At 31.4% G+C, this 20,547-nt stretch overlaps 1 protein-coding gene across 1 annotated transcript; it reads right to left on the bottom strand.

Annotated features, from left to right (window-relative positions):
* Nucleotides 1–1,774: 1,774 nt before the first annotated feature.
* Nucleotides 1,775–16,305, bottom strand: LOC131064246 (putative anthocyanidin reductase). Its single transcript, XM_059208268.1, has 6 exons — nt 16,235–16,305; nt 16,042–16,130; nt 15,743–15,912; nt 15,292–15,661; nt 2,009–2,213; nt 1,775–1,922 (listed from the first exon to the last, which is right to left on the bottom strand). Exons 1-6 carry the CDS (start codon nt 16,303–16,305, stop codon nt 1,775–1,777), a joined length of 1,053 nt encoding a protein of 350 aa, XP_059064251.1.
* Nucleotides 16,306–20,547: the final 4,242 nt, after the last annotated feature.

Below are 20,547 nucleotides of genomic sequence, written 5' to 3'. Positions count from 1 at the left end.
TGCTGCCCAACCTGAGTTACCACAGATAGCTTGGTACATGTTATTTTGGAAGAATGATATGATCTCATTTATGGTTTCTCTATTATTCTTGTTATTTTTTCTAAATGTTTGTATTCACCCATGGTTGAGTGTGAAAAAATTAGGAGAGATATGAAGACTAGTAGTGGGAGAGGCATTTGGCATATTTATTTGTATCATTTAAAAATAATTTATTTATTCGTTGACACTATGTAATAGAGGAGTTAGCCACATCCTCTTTGTGAAATACAATAGATAGGATTGGTATGCCTCGATCTATTTTTAGATTTAACAGTACTCATGTAGTGGGAGGTTTTGGATATATTTCTAGTTATTGTCTTTGATATCTTGGTAATTAGATTCTTGATGTGAGGATGATTTTTCAGTTTTCAATGGACTAGGATCTATAGGTTATACATTTGTGTGGATTTGGTTGTATTTGGATGACCTGGATGTGGACTACCTATATCCACAAGATTATTTCAATGTTAATTTTTGTAAGATATTTGACTCTAAAGTTTATATGTAAAAATTACTATAGTATTGCTTATAACATATCTATGATGAATAATTATTGTTATGGATATTTGACTATAAAATTTATATGTGAAGATCAATAGATTGCTTATGACATATCTATAATGAATAATTATTGTTAAGGAACTAAACCACTACAAAGAGTTTGAAATTAAATTATAATGTAAATATATTATATACGTAAAAAAATGTAGATGGAATTGATACAAAGTAGGGTCAAAATTGAATATAACATGCGCAAGCCCTAACACTTATACTTTAAGGTCCAATTGAACTCTTGGAATAGATAAAAGTAAAGTAATGGATAACAATACCATTCTCATACTATTTTTATAGATTAGCATAATGTTCACCATAATTCAATATTTGAACCACATATATGCAAATTGATAAGGTTGTGAAATTTATTTATCCTAATAATAACTAAATTTGCCAAATATCTCACATTTCCATTGACTAGGCTTTGATTGTACTTAATGCCTTTTTTTCTCTTACCAATCATTAGTGGGAATTTAATGAAAGTTCTTTATATCATATTTAAAGTTTTGGGTTTGACTATCCTTCAATTAGTATTGACATCTTCATTTCAATGTTTTTTTAGCATGCTTCTCTATGTATACATGTCTTGTACATTTATAATTTATGTGTCTAATTTTACTAATATTCCTGCACTAGCATTAAATTTCAAGAGTGTGATAGTATTAACTTTCAAGAGGGTTTGACTATCCTTCAATTTTTTATGTCAATTGTCTATCATAATTTTATATTTTAGTTATATAATGTATTTCTCACCATCAAAATTATAAATATAATACTTGTGTTATTTTATTAACTTTATATTAAAAAAAGAAGTAATTGGATTATTGTTGATCATAATCAATTCTAAATATCCTCCATCTATTATAATATTAAAATGATTATAACGATATATTTACATAATTAACCAAACAACACAATTATAATAATTATAACTTAGTTATTTTCTTTAGTATCAAATATTAATCATGAATAAAGTTATATGATATGTTATAATAATTATAACGATATATTTACATAATTAACCAAACAAAACAATTTAGATAGCTAATACTAACTTAGTTATTTTCTTTAGTACCAAATACTAATTATGAGTAAAGTTATATAATACTAAGATATATTATCCATAGTTTTACATATAATTATAAATGATTTGAAGTTGCTGAATTTTCTATTTTCTTTATTACAACTTCAAAACTCCTTTCTTAATGGAGCAATCTATGCTCTCGTCAAAAGCTTGTTCCAAACTATACTTGTAAGAGAATCCCATAGCCAACAATTTCTTTGAAGATATAGGTAAATAGCTATTATTTAGATCTTCCTTATCTAACCTGAAAGTGAAACAAAATTACAAAAAATTAATTATTGTTCTAGAACAAATTAATATTTAAAAATAAACTATAAATTATTTACTTACGTGAGCGAGATATATAATTGTTTAGCAATAAAATCTTTGAGAGAAACGATTCTCTTAGAATCGATGGAACATACATGACAACCTTGTGCATTATGATGCTCCATAAAAAATATATGGGCATTACTAACATCATCAATATGAGCTACTGCAATGGAGCCCATTGTGAATTGAATAAACTTCAATGCTTCATCATACCAATCATTTCCTACAAAATCACTTACCATCTAAGAACTATATAAACCCATTGATGTATTGTTCATATGTATCATGGTACATAGATTTTTCTGGAATTAGATTATGTTATATTTTTAATATATAGAGAATAATAAATCATGAATTTATCATACATCTACTTTCCCATAACAAGAGTATCAAGATATATATTTATATATGTAAAACCCAAAGAACTAACTCCATCATATAATCAAGTCATTGAAGCAGATATGCATCTTATTCAATATTACTTACCTTTAAGCTATAGGATCCATCAAGGTATTTTACCATATTTAACTGCTCTTGTAGGATTTATATAGACCTATCACATCCACTGTTGAAGTGTAGAGTTCATCCTTTCTAGAAAAAAACCTTTTGATGTTTTCTTTGTCGCAAACTAATTATTGAGTATGTTTTCCCATATTGTGTATATACTAATTATTCCAAGAGCATAGAATTATCTTTAATTTATGGAGTAAAGACTTGATAAGATAGCATCACATTACATTCAATTGCATCTAGATTATCTTAATTCTTAAAGCAAATGTAAAACTAGTTGAGGTGCTTTATCCTTTCTTTGTGCCCTATTATTTCAAATAGGTTATAAATACACATCAACAATATATCTAAGTGTAGTTGAAGGCATACATTCCATTCAACAAAAAACCTTTCAAAACATTTTGTTGATGGACTCTCTAATGCCACCTTCCTATAGGCAAGCATTATTCATTATTACATCGAAAATGATTCCAAAATGTTATTTTTTTCATTCATCCCTATTCATATTAATAGAAGAGCTATTTGTAAATAACCAAAGGGAAAAAATTATATATGGATACAAAGAATACAACCATTTTTTTGAGGCATATGATGGGAATGAGTCTCAAGAAGCATTTAAAATATCTCTCTTTTAGATGCCATCACACGTGTGCGATAAATATACCAATTTAATTTATTGATTATGGGGATTTTTGATCAATTATTATCGTGTGAGTATTTTCCCTAATGGTGGCAGGTCATCGCTAATAATTAACATCATTAGTAGTTAGTTTATTACCATAGTTAATAATTTTCCAATTTGGTCTCCAAATTCTCATGTAGATGATGACATAATATATCAACTAAAGCCTTGGTAAAAAATTGAAGCTTATGCTTTATACTCAATCCCAAGCAATTATTTCTTGTATGCAACATTTATTAAATTTCCATTGGAATTCCTAGGTATAAAACCTAACCCTAAGGACCCTAAATTTATATTAGGTTCAACATTAATATGTAGTTTAATCATGAAAATTAGTGGAGGTGTTCATTAAGAACACCTCTTTTTATAGGATGGTAATTAAAACCCATTAATAGAAAACAATAAGGGTTAAATATGATGGTCTCATAGTATAAATGATAATGGGATTTTTCCCTTACACCTAGTTGTTTTTGTATGCCTAATTTGTCTTACACCTTGGTATATCTTGATTTCATATACCAATTATTATGCACACAATATCAATCCTTTTAGCTTGTTTATGATTCTTATGATTGATCCAAAATTTATACAATTCTTTTCATATTTAGCACTAATATAATATAATTATCTAACTTATATCATTTTCATATGTGGGAGATAATCCTTTTAGATTTAATATTAACAAGATTAATTTAAAAATGAAAATAATATATTTATTTAACTAGCACCAAATGAGAGTTTATTGTGATCCAAATTTGCCACTAAGATTCATGATTTGGTGCTATGGTTATAAAAGGTACATTCATTTGTATTCATTTGAATAATATCTAAAATTCAATTATTTATAGTATGATATGAAGATATTATCATTGATTATCACAAGGATTAAAAAAATAACCTACGCAAAATTGAAAGAAGCTAGTTGTAATGATGCACGAAATGGTTCACTAGCCTAAAAATGAAAAATAGCAATCAAACCCATTCAAATCAATTTACATTAGAGAATAATCAATAGGTCACACTTCGAAACCTTGCAAGATCTATGCACAATTATTTGTTATTCTCCTTTTGTGATTTGATATGATTGCATAAGATATAACAATAAATGATGTGAGAACTAGGGATTATGACAATAAGCTAAAAAATAGATATGCAAATTTTGAAGGCAAATAGAGGAAAAGCATTTAGACACAAACTTGTGATTGCAATTTGAGCCTAAAAGTGAAGGCATATGTAGCTAGGAATTATTGACTTAAAGATGTTTTGTGAAAAATTCAAGATAATATTTTGGCTTACGATTCCCTACAAATCATCTTCTTAAAATTTCATCAAAAAATTGTTAGTGAATATGGCTAATTGATAGTTACTAGGCTTTTTTGCTTCTTCAAAGTTTTTTTTTCTTGTCTCAATCTACACTTCATAAATTTGTAATTGAAGTATGCTAGATCTGCATCATACTTTTACAAAAGAGATAACTTATGTTGGCCTATAAAGGGCTTTGAGTAAGTCAAACATTGGGTGGAAATTAACGAACCCTACAATAATGGTACATACAATAGAGAGATTAACCTTGTATGGAAGAGCTTAATAACCTTAAGGAATAGAATTGAAATGTTATACCTTTCTTATGAATCTCCTTTCCTTGAAGTCTCATGAAAGGTTGATGTTTCTATGTAGGAGTTTTTGTATACTTTCACTCATAGAGAAAACAAATAAAATTGATTATGAATTCCATCTTGAATTCTTGAGGGCTTGATCTCTTATTCGCTACTCTACCAATACCTAATTGATTTCTCAACTTGCTTGATGATAATTTAATTAGGATATGAGAGATATTTCAATTGAAGGGATATAAGACTATATTTTATACTCAATCTCATGAAACACGTTGAAAATTTGAAAAGACTAACATTAGGGAGTACTTTCTTGCTCTAATTTTTTTGACCATTAAAGGGTTCAAAATTGGGACCATTTTGTATACACCATTGTTGTAGGTACCATAGTCTAGGGGACTAGGGTAGTAGGCACTTTGTACGAGAGGACTAGAGCATTAGGAATCCTAGTTCTCTTGTCCTGGGATGGGACAAGCTTAGAATTGGGTATTGTTTAGAGTAGAATCAATTAGTATCAAGAGCATGAAGGAAGAAATGCCAAAGTGAGAGACAAATGAGTATGAAATTGTAGGGTGATAAAAATTTTGACACTACATTTATTCCCCACTTTAGTCAGAGTATGATGTTACACTCATACTCTTGATAAAGTATAGGATGGGATAAAAAAATATTCAACACTTGAGACATTAAAGAGATAAGAAGAGACCAAGCTCCCAAGGACTTAGGATCTCATGAGTCCAAAAATCAAGATAGAAGAAGAAACATGATCAACATAGGTTACACATACATGGAGCATGCAAGAATGAAGAAGTCATATGGCTTCTAGGTTTAGTAAGGAGTTTCTTAGTATGAAACATATGAGAAGAAAATAAAAGAGACAAGACTTCTTCTTCTAGCAAGGGTTCTTAATATGAGCCATGTTAGAAAAAGGAACATAATAGTCCAACAAGGTGTGTTATGCTAGTTGACTCTAGAGATTAAAAAGCACAACTTGAGTTTGTTAAATACTTTTGTGAAAATCAACTACAAAATGGGTGCTATAGTGCACATTGAACATAAATATTATAAAAACAATGTCTCAGCTTGAAAAGTAATAAAAAAAGTGATTAAAAAATTAGTGTAGTAGTATGCACCAAGCATATCATAATGCATGATCAAAGTGTACATTTGAACCAAACCTTGTGGTGTGTGCATAAAGTGTAATATATAGTAGACCTTTTTGCACTCACGTTAAAGATTATGCCTTGGTGGGAGAACTTACTTTAAGGTAGCATACATGCACCTAAAAGACAAGCTCCTCGCAACAATGAAATACCCCCAAACATAGGCAAAGGTGATAGTTAGAAGACATGAAAGAGAACATAAGGGATTCACTATCTTGGGTTAGAATGCATGCATGCTATCTTAAATAAATGGCTCCTGATAAGCCATAAACAATCATTTTAATATGGGTACATACACTCTACTATATGTTACACTTTGTGCACACATCAAGAGATTGCTTTGTACACTTTGAGCATACACCATGATATGTTTGGTACATATAGTAGCACCAATTTTCAATAAATTTTTTATATTACCTAGTAAAGAGAGGCTTTCTTTCATAGTATTTTTGTTTGGTGTATGTTGCATCACCCATTTCATAGTTTTTTTTTTCAGATTATTTAGAAAATGGAGATTTTTCTTTGTAACCTTTTTTGAGATTCAAGTATCATAACACATGTTGTTAGACATTTTTTACTCTCTCTCTCTCTCTCTCTCTCTTGTCTCCTAGTAAGAATCCCTTACTAGTCTTAGATGCCACATTCCTCTTCCTCTTTATTCTTTGTTCTCCGTGTGTATTTGCAACCTATGCTGATTATGTTGCTCCTTTTATCTTGATACTTTTAAATAAATAGATCTTAAGTCTAGGGGGCTTGGTGTTGTCTTCACTCTTTAATGTCCCAGTGAATGTCTTTCAACACTATCTTGTGTATTGCCTAGAGTATGAGTCTAAGGTCATACTCCCACTAAAGTGAGGGTTAAATGTGGTGTGGTAAATTGTATCCTCACACAATTCAAACAGATTTTCTGCTCACCTTGGTGGTGTTACCTCATTCTTCTAATTCATGACTAATGAATTTCTCAAGCCATGGCCAAGTCAAGAAACCTAGCACATTTCCATCCTCACTAACCTTGATTATAGATCAAAATTTCTAGACAATTGTGCCTAACATACTAGTCCTCCTAGTATATAGCACCTAGCACAATGGACTAGTCAAAATGGGCCAAAATTGAATCTCCAATAGTTAGAAAGTTGTTAAGAAGGAAAGTGCTCCTCAATGTTAGCCTTCTTCAAATTTTGACACAAAACATGTGAAATTTGTATATAAACACAATTTTTCAACCCCTTATTTGAACATCTCTCTACAAGAATTCAATTCCATTTACACTTCAATTGACCAAAGCAATAAAAAGTCTTCAAGGTAGCAAAACAAAGATTTGAAGTTACGCATTCAAGTTGGCATCAATGATCAATGATCAACTTTATGTGTTCTTCCATGAATGAAAGAATGTATTCTCTTATCAAATAACAACAAGTTTTCACGAGGCTTCAAAGTGAGAGGATTCATTTCAAAGGTGTAAACTATCAATTATGCATTTCCCTAAGGTTTTTAGTTTTTACCCTACTAGAGTGATCCCACAATAGCGGGTTACACTTTTTAGCCAACTTTAACACTAAAATAATCATTTTGAGGAAAAAATTCACATTCAAACACATATTATTGCTCAACCATAAGGAATTTATAGATTATGTGAACTAGTGATTTGTGATATTTTCTATGTAGATTTTAAATATATTTTTTAAGAAAAATTGGAATAAATTTGTATTGATTTTACTATCTCCCTCGAAAAGTAGTTTTTAACAATAAAGGACATTTCTAAATAGTGATACCTATTTGGTAAGGTATAACCTTTTTTCTAAAATATATATAAATGTGATTATTTTGAATTTAGTTTTGTAACATCGATATCTAATGTTTTCAATTGGTTCCATAATATTATGTCTAGTATTTCATATTTTATTAAGTTTTGAAGTCAAGTTAACTGTAATTTTGACATAGGTTCATTTGGTAGCTCATTACTTGTTGTGTATGTATCAAAATTTAATTTAATTTTTTGTTGGAAAGAGGACTTCAATACCTATTATGTAGATATTTTTCTATTTTTTTTTTCACTAGTTTACTATTTTAACATAAGCATTGAACAAAAAAGTTGATGTTTCGTGAGAAACCTATGTTTAGTTAATCTAAAAAGATAATCATAATAAACTCAATATATATTTAAATTATAATCATTGGAAATCTCACTTCAAGTAATACTATCTTTAAATTGGGTTTATCAAGATTGTTCCATTTGAGCCCTCAATAGAGATTCAATGGCCAAAAATATGGAGAAAATAAGAGAGCTTGGGGGGAGATGTTTAGGCAGAAGGTTCGATGGAACATATGTTTTATCAAGATGGTGTTAGGGTTTCAAGAAGATCCAAAGCAAATATGAACTAACAATTATATGCAGATTTAAATACAAAAGATAAAGAAATAAAATAGGACACAAATAACACAGAGATTTAACGTGGTTCACCCAGAATGGGTTAGGTCCACCATACACAGTCATCCAATATTTTTTATTATCCAACAAAAATAGTACATCAACCTTACAATGCCTTAAGCATCCCAGCCACTTATAACGTGCATTTTTAGGGAAACAAACAAAGTCGGCCTTTTTAGCGTTTTATTACAATGTCGGTTTTCATCAACGAAAAATGGCAAAAAAAAATTTCTCGGGGGCTCCCACCCCCGAACCCCTACTTTTCTCTGGGGCTACCGCCCTCGAACCCCTACCCGAGGCCCGGCCTGGCCCCAGACCCCGACGAGGATATGTGCTGAGTGTACAGTACTTTGCTAATCAGTCACCACATTTCAATAATCTCCCACTTGGAGACTGATACTACACGACACCACTATACATGCAGCATCCGCTGGATAAAGCACTAGGACTTGACTGGTATAAATTCCACAATTATCAATCAAGAAGACCAACAGAAAATGATGAAGAAATCAACTTCTCTTGTGGAAGTGCCTTCGTGAACATATCAGCAGGATTCTCACTTGTGTGAATCTTCTCAAGCCATAACTGACCCTCCTCCAAAATATTCCGGATGAAGTGGTACCTGAGCTGAATGTGCTTTGTCCTTGAATGAAAAGCAGAGTTCTTCGCAAGATGAATGGAACTCTGGCTATCAGTATATTATGGGCTATCCTCTTGTGTCTGACCCAATTCCTCCAGAAAACATTGCAACCAAATCATCTCCTTGCTAGCTTCTGTAGCAGCAACATACTCAGCTTTAGTGGTTCAAAGTGCAACAACCTTTTGCAGCCTAGAAATCCAACTGACTGTAGTTCCCCCTATAGTAAAAACATACCCTATAGTACTCCTCCGTGAATCAATATCACCCACCAGATCAGAGTCAACAAATCCACTCAAAGCAGCATTAGATCCTTTCAAATACTGAAGAATCCATTTCACAGCATTCCAATGTTCCATACCTGGATTACTCATAAACCTGCTCACAACTCCCACTACATGTGCAATATCTAGCCCTGTGCATACCATTGCATACATCAGACTACCAACAGTTGATGAATACGAGATGTTAGACATTTTATTAACCTCTTCCTATGCCTTTGGGCACATCTCCTTAGTCAATTTGAAATGACTAGCCAAAGGTGTACTAACTGCTTTTCCATCCTGCATGTTAAATCTTTTCAACACCTTCTTCATATACTCACTTTGGGACAAATTCAAGGTTCTATTTTTCTTGTCCCGTGTAATCCTCATACTAAGAATTTGCTTAGCTATACCCAAATCCTTCATGGCAAATGACTTGGCTAATTTCTGTTTAAGATCATTTATATGTTGCATGTTAGACCTAGCAACAAGCATGTCATCAACATAAAGTAACAGGATAATATAACTGCCATTATCAAATCTCTTAAAATATACACAATGATCAGAATGACATCTATGATAACTGTGTTCAGCCATAAAACTATCAAATTTTAAATACCATTGTCGGGGTGCTTGCTTTAGGACATACAGACTTTTCTTCAACTTGCACACCAAGTTCTCCTTACCTTTGACCTCATATCCCTATGGTTGCAACATGTAAATTTCCTCCTCCAAATCTCCATGGAGAAAAGTTGTTTTGACATCTAATTATTCAAGATGTAAATCATCTGCAGCCACAAGACTAAGTACAGTTCTAATTGAAGTCATTTTTACAATTGGAGAAAATATTTCATCATAATATATACCCTTTTTCTATGCAAAACCTTTTACCACAAGTCTGGCCTTATATCTTTTCTGACATCCTTCCTCCTCCTTCAGTCAATAAACCCATTTGTTAGGCAAGACTCTTTTTTTTGTAGGTAAAGGGACTAAGTGCCAAGTCTTATTTTTCATCAAGGAGTCCATCTCCTCTTTCGTGCCTAGCTCCCACTGTTGTTTGGCATCTACCTGCATTGCTTCTTCATATTCTTCTGGTTCACCAGAATCCGTTAATAAAATAGAATACAAAGAAGGAGAAAATCTTTCAAGAGGTCTACTTGTCCTTATAGAATGTCTAACACTTGCACAAGTTTGTGGGACAATCTATTGTTGCTGAGTATTAGGTACCTGTGGCATTTCATTTTCAGGAATCTCATCCAACACCACATATTCTTGTTTGGCCTGTTCATGCTTCTTTTCCTGCATCTGTTCTTTATACATAACCTTCTCATTGAATATAACATCTCTACTTCTAATTATTTTCTTATTTTCAAAATCCCACAACCGATAGCCATATTCATCTATCCCATATCCAATGAAGGTACATTTCTGAGATTTAGCATTAAGCTTGGTTTTGTTTTCTTTATCAACATGGACAAAAGCTCCGCAACCAAAAGTTTTTAGAAAAGAATAATTTACCTTTTTACCAGTCCATGCCTCCTCTGGAATACCACCATCCAAAGGGGTTGAAGGTCCTCTATTTATCAAATAGACAGTAGTATGTACAACATCTACCCAAAAATGTAAGGGTAATCCAGCATGCAATCTCATGCTCCTCGCGCATTCCATGATAGTCCTATTCATTCTCTCTGACACACCATTTTCCTATGGAGTTCCTGGAACTGCCTTTTTCTTTCAAATCCCATTTAAGGAGTAGTAATCTTCAAATGCTTTGCTACAATACTCACCTCCATTATCCGATCTAAGACACTTCAACTTTTTTCCTGTCTCGTTCTCAACCAAAGCTTTCCATTTCTTAAAAGTTTCAAAAACATCTGATTTTTGTTTTAGGAAATATACCAATATTTTTCTGGTTGAGTCGTCAATAAAAAGAACATAATAACAAGAGCCACCAAGAGATGATACCTGAGTTGGTCCCCATACATCTGAATGTACAAGCTCTAACTTCTCACTCTTCTTCTCCTTCCCAACCTTGAGAAATCTGACTCTTTTATGTTTACCATAAACACAGTTTTCACAGAACTCTAAATCAATCCTCTTTAGTCCTGGCAATAGAGTTTTGGAGTGAAGGGTTTTCATCCCTTTTTCACTCATGTGCTCAAGCCTATGGTGCCAAATTCGAATCTGTTCTTGCAACATTTATTGTTGATGTCCCTGTAGTAACTTTATCTGTAGCAACTAGGGTAGAGTAAGTGTTACCTATACACAGATATAATGTACCTACCTTCGCACCTTTAGCTATTACTAATGATCCTTTAGCAACCTTCCACATACTATTTGAGAGGGTAACAATGCAACCTTCACTACCTAGTTGCCATGCAAAAATTAAATTTCTTCTTAAATTAGGAACATGTTTTACCTCCTGCAGAAACTAGTAATTTCCATTCTGCAATTTGATCTTTATCTTTTCTTTTCCAACAATTTGACAGGGCTCATCATCACCCAAATATACCTGTCCAAAATCACTTTGAACATAATCTAGAAAATTTCTATAGGGTGTAGCATGAAATAAAGCCCTAGAATCTATTACCTAGGAATCATTAACATTATCCAAACATAAGATTAAAGCATCTTGTAAAGTATTACTTGCAATATTAGCTTCCTTACTGTCATTTTCATTTTTGTCTCCTTTATTTTTTTGAGACCAACAGTCTTTCTTTAGATGATCAGGCTTTCCGCAGTACCAGCAATCTTTCTTTCCTCTAGATTGAGAGCATCCTTTCTTTGACTTCCCTCGTGACTTCTCATTCCCAGGGCTTTTTCCTCTTTCCTTTGATCTTCCTCTGTTCTCCACATTCAAAACACTACCCGATGATGTTGGAGTCTCACCTGTGCTTTTCCTTCGCATTTCCTCGCTTAGGATAACACCAACAATATCATCAAATACCAAAGTATTTTTACTAGAGACAGAGTTACTTACAACCATAAACAAACTATTCTAGCTTTCTGGCAAAGAACATAAAATCAAGAGAGCCCTAACCTCTTCTGCAAAAGTAATTTTTATCGAAGACAATTGACTGGTAATTGTATTAAATTCATTTAAGTGCTTCGCTACAGATCCTCCCTCACTCATTTTCAAATTAAACAGACGCTTCATAAGAAATACCTTATTCGAAGCTGAGGGTTTCTCATTAAACTTAGCCAATGTCGCCATCAAATCTACAGTCATTTTTGCTTCTGTTATATTGAATGCTACAAATGGTGCCAGGCACAATCGAATGGATCCCAGTGCCTTTCTATCTAAAATATCCCACTCTTCATCTGACATTGTGGTTGCATTCTTTGCCTTTCCTTCCAATGGCTGCCACAAATCCTTTTGATACAGGTAATTCGCCATCTGCATTTTCCATAACTGATAATTCTGGCTGTTAAACTTTTTGACCTTGGATTTGGAATCCTCCATTGCTCCCACTCAAATCTGAAATTCCTGCCAATTTACAGAAAACCTTGCTCTGATACCAATTGTTAGGGTTTCAAGTAGATCCGAAGCAAATATGAACTAACAATTATATGTAGATTTAAATACAAAAGATAAAGAAATAAAACAGGACACAGATAACATAGAGATTTAACGTGGTTCATCCAGAATGGGTTACGTCCACCATACACAGTCATCCAATCTTTCTTATTATCCAACAAAAATAGTACATCAACCTTACAATGCCTTAAGCATCCCAGCCACTTATAACATGCATTTTTAGGGCAACAAACAAAGTCGGCCTTTTTAGGGTTTTATTACAATGTCGGTTTTCATCAACGAAAAATGACAAAAACAAATTTCTCGAGGGCTCCCGCCCTCGAACCCCTGCCTAGGGCCTGGCCCGGCCCCGGACCCCAGCAAGGATACGTGCTGAGTGTACAGTATTTTGCTGATCAGTCACCACATTTCAACAGATGGGTTCTATTTAACCCTATGTTCTATCAAACAAGGTTGGCACAAATTTCACTAAGGTCGGGCACAATGTTTTAAAAAAACCTAAAAATGGGGGTTTGGTCAACCCTGGGTTCTATCAAACCCCTTTAAATAATAATTAAAAATAAACAAAAATAATAATTTGATCGTATATTATATTCAATCGAACGTATTTAAAATAATATGCTCATTTGAGCCATTTAATTAGTTTGATCAAAGATAGAATTCAATCAAAAGTGGTTAAAATTATGTTTTGGACAAATGAGTGGGATTTCTTCATCCAAAAAAGTCTAATCATCATTGTTTACTAGAAATTTATTCCTACTTGGAGTTTGACTTAGGCAAAACCTTATACAACACAACACTTTTCCTTCGCTTTATGTTTGTAGTTTCTAAATTCAATAATAGATAGTTGTAGGTTCATAGACGGAAAATGAAAACAAACAATTTTAGGTTTTGAATAGGTGAAAACTTAACATTGAAGCTAACAAAGAAACCTCTAGGTCTAGGGCATCTCACTTCATATACTAGTAGTTTTAGGCCCATATTTAAGTGACATGTTTCTTTCTACATCTCATTTCTAGATTTGGGGTTACATTTTGATTTTCAATTTAGTATCTTTTTATTTTATGTCAATTGTTGTTAATTTCCTAGAACTCTACCTAGTTAATGCATCATTTCATATCCAATCATATCAATTCAAAAGAGAACAATTCATCCAAGTGCCTAGCTTCCCTAAGGGACTGAAGTTGAGAATAATTGGTTGTTCTACAATGAGTCTAAGATTGGGAACAATTCCTAGTTTTCATTTTTAAGATAGTGAAACCATATTTCTCAACATTTCACTTTTATATGATACTACATTTGTTAATGTGATTGTTCTATGTGACTACTGAATCTTAGTATAGGTTATGAAATTACCTCAATTTTTTTTTTTCAAATCTCTTTTCATTGTATTTTACATGGGATATTATTTTTTCAACAATGATATTTCAAGTTTTTAGTGCCAATAATATTTATGATGGATTTAAGGATGCATTTAAAAAATCATATACTTGAGCTTATAGGAATTTAATTGAATAATTAGTTTTCTATTTATCCCTTGTTCATGGTTTTCTCATAGACTCAAGAATTATAATTGAATAGTATCAAACACTACATCTTGACTCTATTATTGTAGGGATTATCACACGGATCTTTGGTTGCTAGTGCCTTCATCAAATATTTTATAAAATGATTAATATTGTCAGATTTCCACAATCCATGCTAATACATTAGTTGCTTCTAGATTTGATTGTGATAAAATAATTTGAGATTAATTTGATATATGTTTCTCACCAATAATGTGTAACCCATTATTAAAATCTATGATACATGCATGACTTTCATAGAGAACATTGATGACTAATCCTATGTGTTCAAGTCATGTATGTGTCATGATCTAGAACTTTGTAAATACCATAAGGGAGAAAAATATTAAGTTACATCATAGGTTGCATAAATAATCTAATATGTCTATTTCAAAGAGGTTTTCTTGTCTCATATGTATAGTGGTTGTTTAGTCATAAGTTTTCGGAGAATCCTATATAAAAGGAATGGTATTTTTGGGAGATTAATTCTGTTAATTTTTTTTGTTCAATTAATTTGTCTAATTGCCCACGAGCACCCTCCTAGATCTCCTAATATCTAAAGTGAAAAAACAACCTCTCTTATTTCTTAACCTTCTCACTTACAAACATCCCATTATTTCTTAACCTTCTCACTTACAAACATTCCACATGTGCAAGTGATAACTACTTCAGAGCATTTATCTTTGACTTTAAACTATGTAATATTTTAAAAGTTAACCGTACAAGATAACTAATAATATTTAAAAAGATAGATCATTTAAAATAACGTAATTTTATACCTTCACTTATGCTGATACAATTTATAAAGACCTATCAATAAACATAGCTAAACAAATTATGCCTGCAATTAATGCTAATACTGTAATAAAAGATCCATAAATAAACATTTAGACATTTCTTACCTTTAATAAGCGATAGTACTGTTTGCGAAGATGAAAAACCAGGCATCTCTGTAAACCAAGGGCCAAGCACAATCGGTGGCAGGATAGTCACCACCTCAAGCTCGTTATGAGCACCGTATTTAAGAGCCTCTTGTTCCGCTAAAGTCTTGGCCGCCATATACCAGGCCAGTTTATTTGTGTGAGATTTGAGGAAATCGATAGGGCTCCAACATGATTCATCTAGACATGAAGAAGCTAATTCCCCCTTATCACTCAGCGGACAGGCTGCTGAAAGAGATGAGGTGAAAACGACTCGCCTAACAGATTTAGCTTTTGTGCAAGCTCTCATAACATTCAATACTCCATTTACACCGCCCACAATATAATCCTCCTGTAAACCGACAGTTTATATCTCTAGGAAACAAATAGTCTCTATCATCTAATGACTTGAAATTAATTAATCGGTACTTACCGGCGTGTTCTCTTTATCACCAGCTATGGGACTGGCTAAATGAAAGACTCCTTGACAGCCCTCCACTGCAGAATCGAAGCTGCCCTCTTCCAAGAGATCCGCTTGGAAGAGCTTCAGCCTCTCTTGTGCCCCTGGTAAATTCAACACAGGCCCACATTTTCTCTCGTCTCCTGCAGTTTTAAGATTAACAATTACATTTGTAAATCTAGTATTACCATATAATTTTAGATGGTCTACATATAAAGAAAAGGGGAGATAAATACCTGGATCTCTGAGAGTGGCTTATACTGTGTAATCACTTTCAAGGAGATTCTTGACAAGCCATGATGCAATGCATCCCCCTGCTCCAGTCACACAGACAACCCTAACACCATTTTTACGGCAATGGCTACGCAGCGGACAAAATGGCCTGCCCCATGCCATGCCTTCTCCATGCCCCTCATGTTGATGTCAATCACCATGCCCTATGCAGTTATAATCATCCAATCAAACCGTACACGTCCTGCCAAGTTGATCCATGCTGACAAGCCGATCGTGGTGGATCTGTCCATTATATCTGCCATCTTAATTTGTTTTTTCTATTTATTATTGTTTTTATTTTTTGAAAGTTACAATGAATAAAATAATAAATGTTATAAACTATTAATAAATTATATATTCATTTTTTAAATAATATTTATATTATAATAAATGTAAGATATATATTATATATAAATTTTAATAATGTTATTTTTTTAACTTTTTAAATATATATAAGAATAATAGTTTATTTTATATAAAAATGTTTTCTTTTTAAATTAAAATAATTAAGCCATTTTAATATAAGAAATAACTAAATGATTTATATATTGGTAAAGGGAATTGAGGTTTACATTTTTTTTTAATTTGATCTAATCAATTTTTTTTGTGAGTTTTAAAGATGCAAAGTGAGGAAATTTTATATTCACTTGGTTATTTCTCATGTTAAGTAATTTTTTATTTTCTATGTTAAGTAATTTTTATTTTTTATGTTAAGTAATTTTTATTTTCTATGTTAAAACCACTTAATTATTCTTAGGTTAATATCAATATATTTATTTTGATAATATTTTTTGTTTAAATAACTATATTTATATTTCTAAAGTTCAATATTTACTTAGTATATTTTCTTTGAATGTTTTAAAGTTTTTATAGTTTGAATTAACTTTTTACTTAAAGAATGACATCTTTTAAAATTTGCACATAAGTAAAAATTTAATTCAAACTATAACTATTGCTCAAATTTACAAAAGAAAAAGTATATAAATTAGACACAAGTAATAAAATTAAATTCAAACTATGTAAATATTGTATCTACATTGACAATTTAAAATATATTTATTCAAAATTTCATTTCATAGGTGTATTTTAGATTAATGTTTAATATCGCATATCAAAAAAATTGTTAGAATATTTGATTAAATTTATATATTATTAGATTAAATAATAATAATAATAAACATACAAAGAAAATATACTAAGTAAATTTTATTAATTAAATTATAAAAACTTAAATAAATAAACAATTAATAAAACTTAAAAACATTATAACTTAATAATGTAGGTTAAAAAGATTAAAAATTAATAATAAAACTTAATAAACCTAATAATTTATAATGTTTTTAACTTAAAATTTAATATTATAATTAACTATTAATTTATTTTATTTATAATTTCACAAATATAGCTTAAAAAATAAAAAAAATTTAATAAATAAAAAATTATGAAAAAATATTAAAATAAATTATTTCATTTTTAAAAATATAATCAAACATAAAAGAAAACAATAACTTATTATTTAAAAACTTTAAATACATTAATAATTATTAATTTATTATTTTACAAATATAACTAAAAACTAAAAAATTATAAAACCATATTAAAATAAATTATTTCAATTTAAAAAATATAATCGTACATTTAAAAACAAAAACTTAAAAGTAAATTGGTTATAGGAAATTTTATTTTTTTTAAAATTTAAAATATAATCATACTTAAAAAAAAAAAAATTCCCCCACCCCCACGAACTTGTCAAAAAAATGAAAAAATGTCGGAAAAGGACTAGAGATGGCACAGAAGGTTTGATTGGACGGGGTGGTCATGTCATCACATGGAGCATGGCATGGCATGGCATGGGGTGAGCCATTTTGTCCGCTGCATAGCCATTGCCCCATTTTTACCCCCACTCGCCATGTCGAGAATAGTGGTCTTTGGCAATTTGCGAAAGCCTTCCATACAAATTGTCATATATCCATGCTATCCTTGGGGGAATCTTTCTCTGGATGTGGGCCCATCTTATCACATTTGTGGAGCGTCTTTTCAAAGTTACAGTCTCTACGTGACTCATGACATAAAACAAGATTAGTTGTCATATAATGTGGCTTGGCTCTAGATATTTTCTATGAAGCTGTGTAGGCAAGGGTATTAATTTCTTAATTTTAAGGGTTGGAGAGCTATATTCCAATGGTAGTGCACACATGGTAAATCTCTTGTGGGGGGCGGGGCGGTTTCAATATGTGTATTAGATTATATGTATCTAAAAGAGTATATTGTACATATTTTTATAAAAAATGTGTGTAAAAAATTTTCAAGTTCAAAAAGGGGTTTTATTTAATCAATAAAATAAAACACATTACATAGTCATTAAATGACAAGACATATACCACTAAGGGATGGAGAGAGGTCACACTCATTCATAGAGAAGGTCTATACACATTACATAGTCATTAAATGACAATACATGTACCACTAAGGGATGGAGAGAGGTCACACTCATTCATAGAGAAGGTCTATAAACATTACATAGTCATTAAATGACAAGGCATATACCACTAAGGGATGGAGACAGGTCACACTCATTCATAGAGAAGGTCTATACACATTACATAGTCATTAAATGACAAGACATATACCACTAAGGGATGGAGAGAGGTCACACTCATTCATAGAGAAGGTCTATGTATTAAGTACAAGATACTAACTAGTGAACATTTTATCTTCACTTTCTTTTCGAGTTAGCGGCTTAGCATAAGAAACATATGAGATAACCTAAGGAAGTGATAGAGTTTGCTAGATTCTAGCCAAATAAAAGTTTCTGAGTGATGAGACTAAGAGAATGTTGAAGGTATGCAAGAGCTCTAAAATCAACCATGGGTATATTGATCTCTAATTCTTCTTGGAATAAGATGTGAAACACGTGAATCAGAATCATGATCTCCTCCTATAGATTGATTTTCTTTACAATAATGTCAATGACATAAATATTGGCCCCTATTGGAGCCTATGATTAGCAGAAGTCTAGAAACTATACACAAGTCATTATTGCTATAGTCCAAAAGTGCTTGTAGATGTGCCACTTGAAGCAAAAAAAATTTAGTTGCACCTCAATTTGCATAAAGATGTTGGAAAATATCAAAGCAAGAAATGACTATTAATAGAATAACCAATGAAAACAATGGTATTTTTATCTTTACAAATATTAAAAGAATTTCCACCTTGGGAGTTTGCTAAATCTAAGTGAATTTAGCAAATATTGTAGACCAATTTTTCTATAAGGCCATATGTCATGAGAAAGGGAAAGGTACAATTGAAAAATCATAAATATCATTTTAGGCCCAATAACCTTTTCAAAAAAAGAAAACTATGCTTAAGAATCTCCTCTTGTCCACATAATTAACAATAACTTGGACCGATAACTCTTAGATAAGTTAATTTTATACCATTGGTATGGGTTTATTGAAAAATGCACCAAACAAAATGAGAAAACTTTAATTCATGAATAGTCAACCAAACAGTTTAAAATATATGCTTGAAGGAGCTCAACAAAGACTAGAGAAGACCCAATTAAAGAATAAAAAATGTTTGACACCTTTAACCCTTTTTTATGAAGCATGTTAGGGGATTTAAACTAATAATAGTGTAGAGAGTCTCAAAATATTTTTTAGAAAAACTACATATCAATTGACCATGGGTTGGGAAAGAAAATTCTTAGTAGTATTTGAAAAATGAATGAGAAATTTTTTCATACCCATGTTGTTGAATTTCAAAGCATGAACCCTTAGAGTCCTAGTAATTGGATAGTATTAAAAAGAAAGAATAAGGAACCACCATAGATATTTTTAATTGATAGATAATCCCTTACATAAGTCACTGTCATTTGATAAGAGACAAGGTCAAATGGCTTCATTCGTTCTCCATAAGTTCTTGATCACAAAAGTGTCTTGAATTTGAATATGTTTATTATACGAAGATTATGAAGACCAAAACCATTTCAAGCCTTCAAGAAAAATATGATTTTTTTATGAACTTTCAATTTATGTAAGAGCTATGAGTAATTAATTAGCACATAATGCTAATTTCTCTTTCATTAGATTTAAATAAAGTTAAGACCTTTAGAACCATGAGAGAGGCAACAATATTCTCAAGCCACATGATATAATTTGATTTTCCTAAAACTTAAATCTCACAAGAATAAAGAAATTAATAGATTTTAAAGGAAGGGAAATGTCATCTTAAGGGTGGGTTGTTCAACTCATCAAAAAAAAGTGAGTGACAATAAGGTAACTATTAATCTTAGATAGTTTATCTTTCACTTTAGGATAACTTAGACCCAAGAGGGTGTTCATTGAAGTAATTTTTAACATGATTTAAAAATCGTAACTAAAATTTGACAAAGTATCCAATGTATGGCTAGCACTAAGATATGTCACTAGACCAAAGACAAACATACTACACAGGTTTAACATTAATCTAGCTAATAAAGATATGTGTCATGCGGTTCTATAATA

The sequence above is a fragment of the Cryptomeria japonica genome, chromosome 7, assembly GCF_030272615.1.
Source record: "Cryptomeria japonica chromosome 7, Sugi_1.0, whole genome shotgun sequence".
Classification (NCBI taxonomy): Eukaryota; Viridiplantae; Streptophyta; class Pinopsida; order Cupressales; family Cupressaceae; genus Cryptomeria; species Cryptomeria japonica.
The sequence above is the reverse complement of the archived record's forward strand: the minus strand, read 5'-3'. Positions and strand labels throughout refer to the sequence as shown.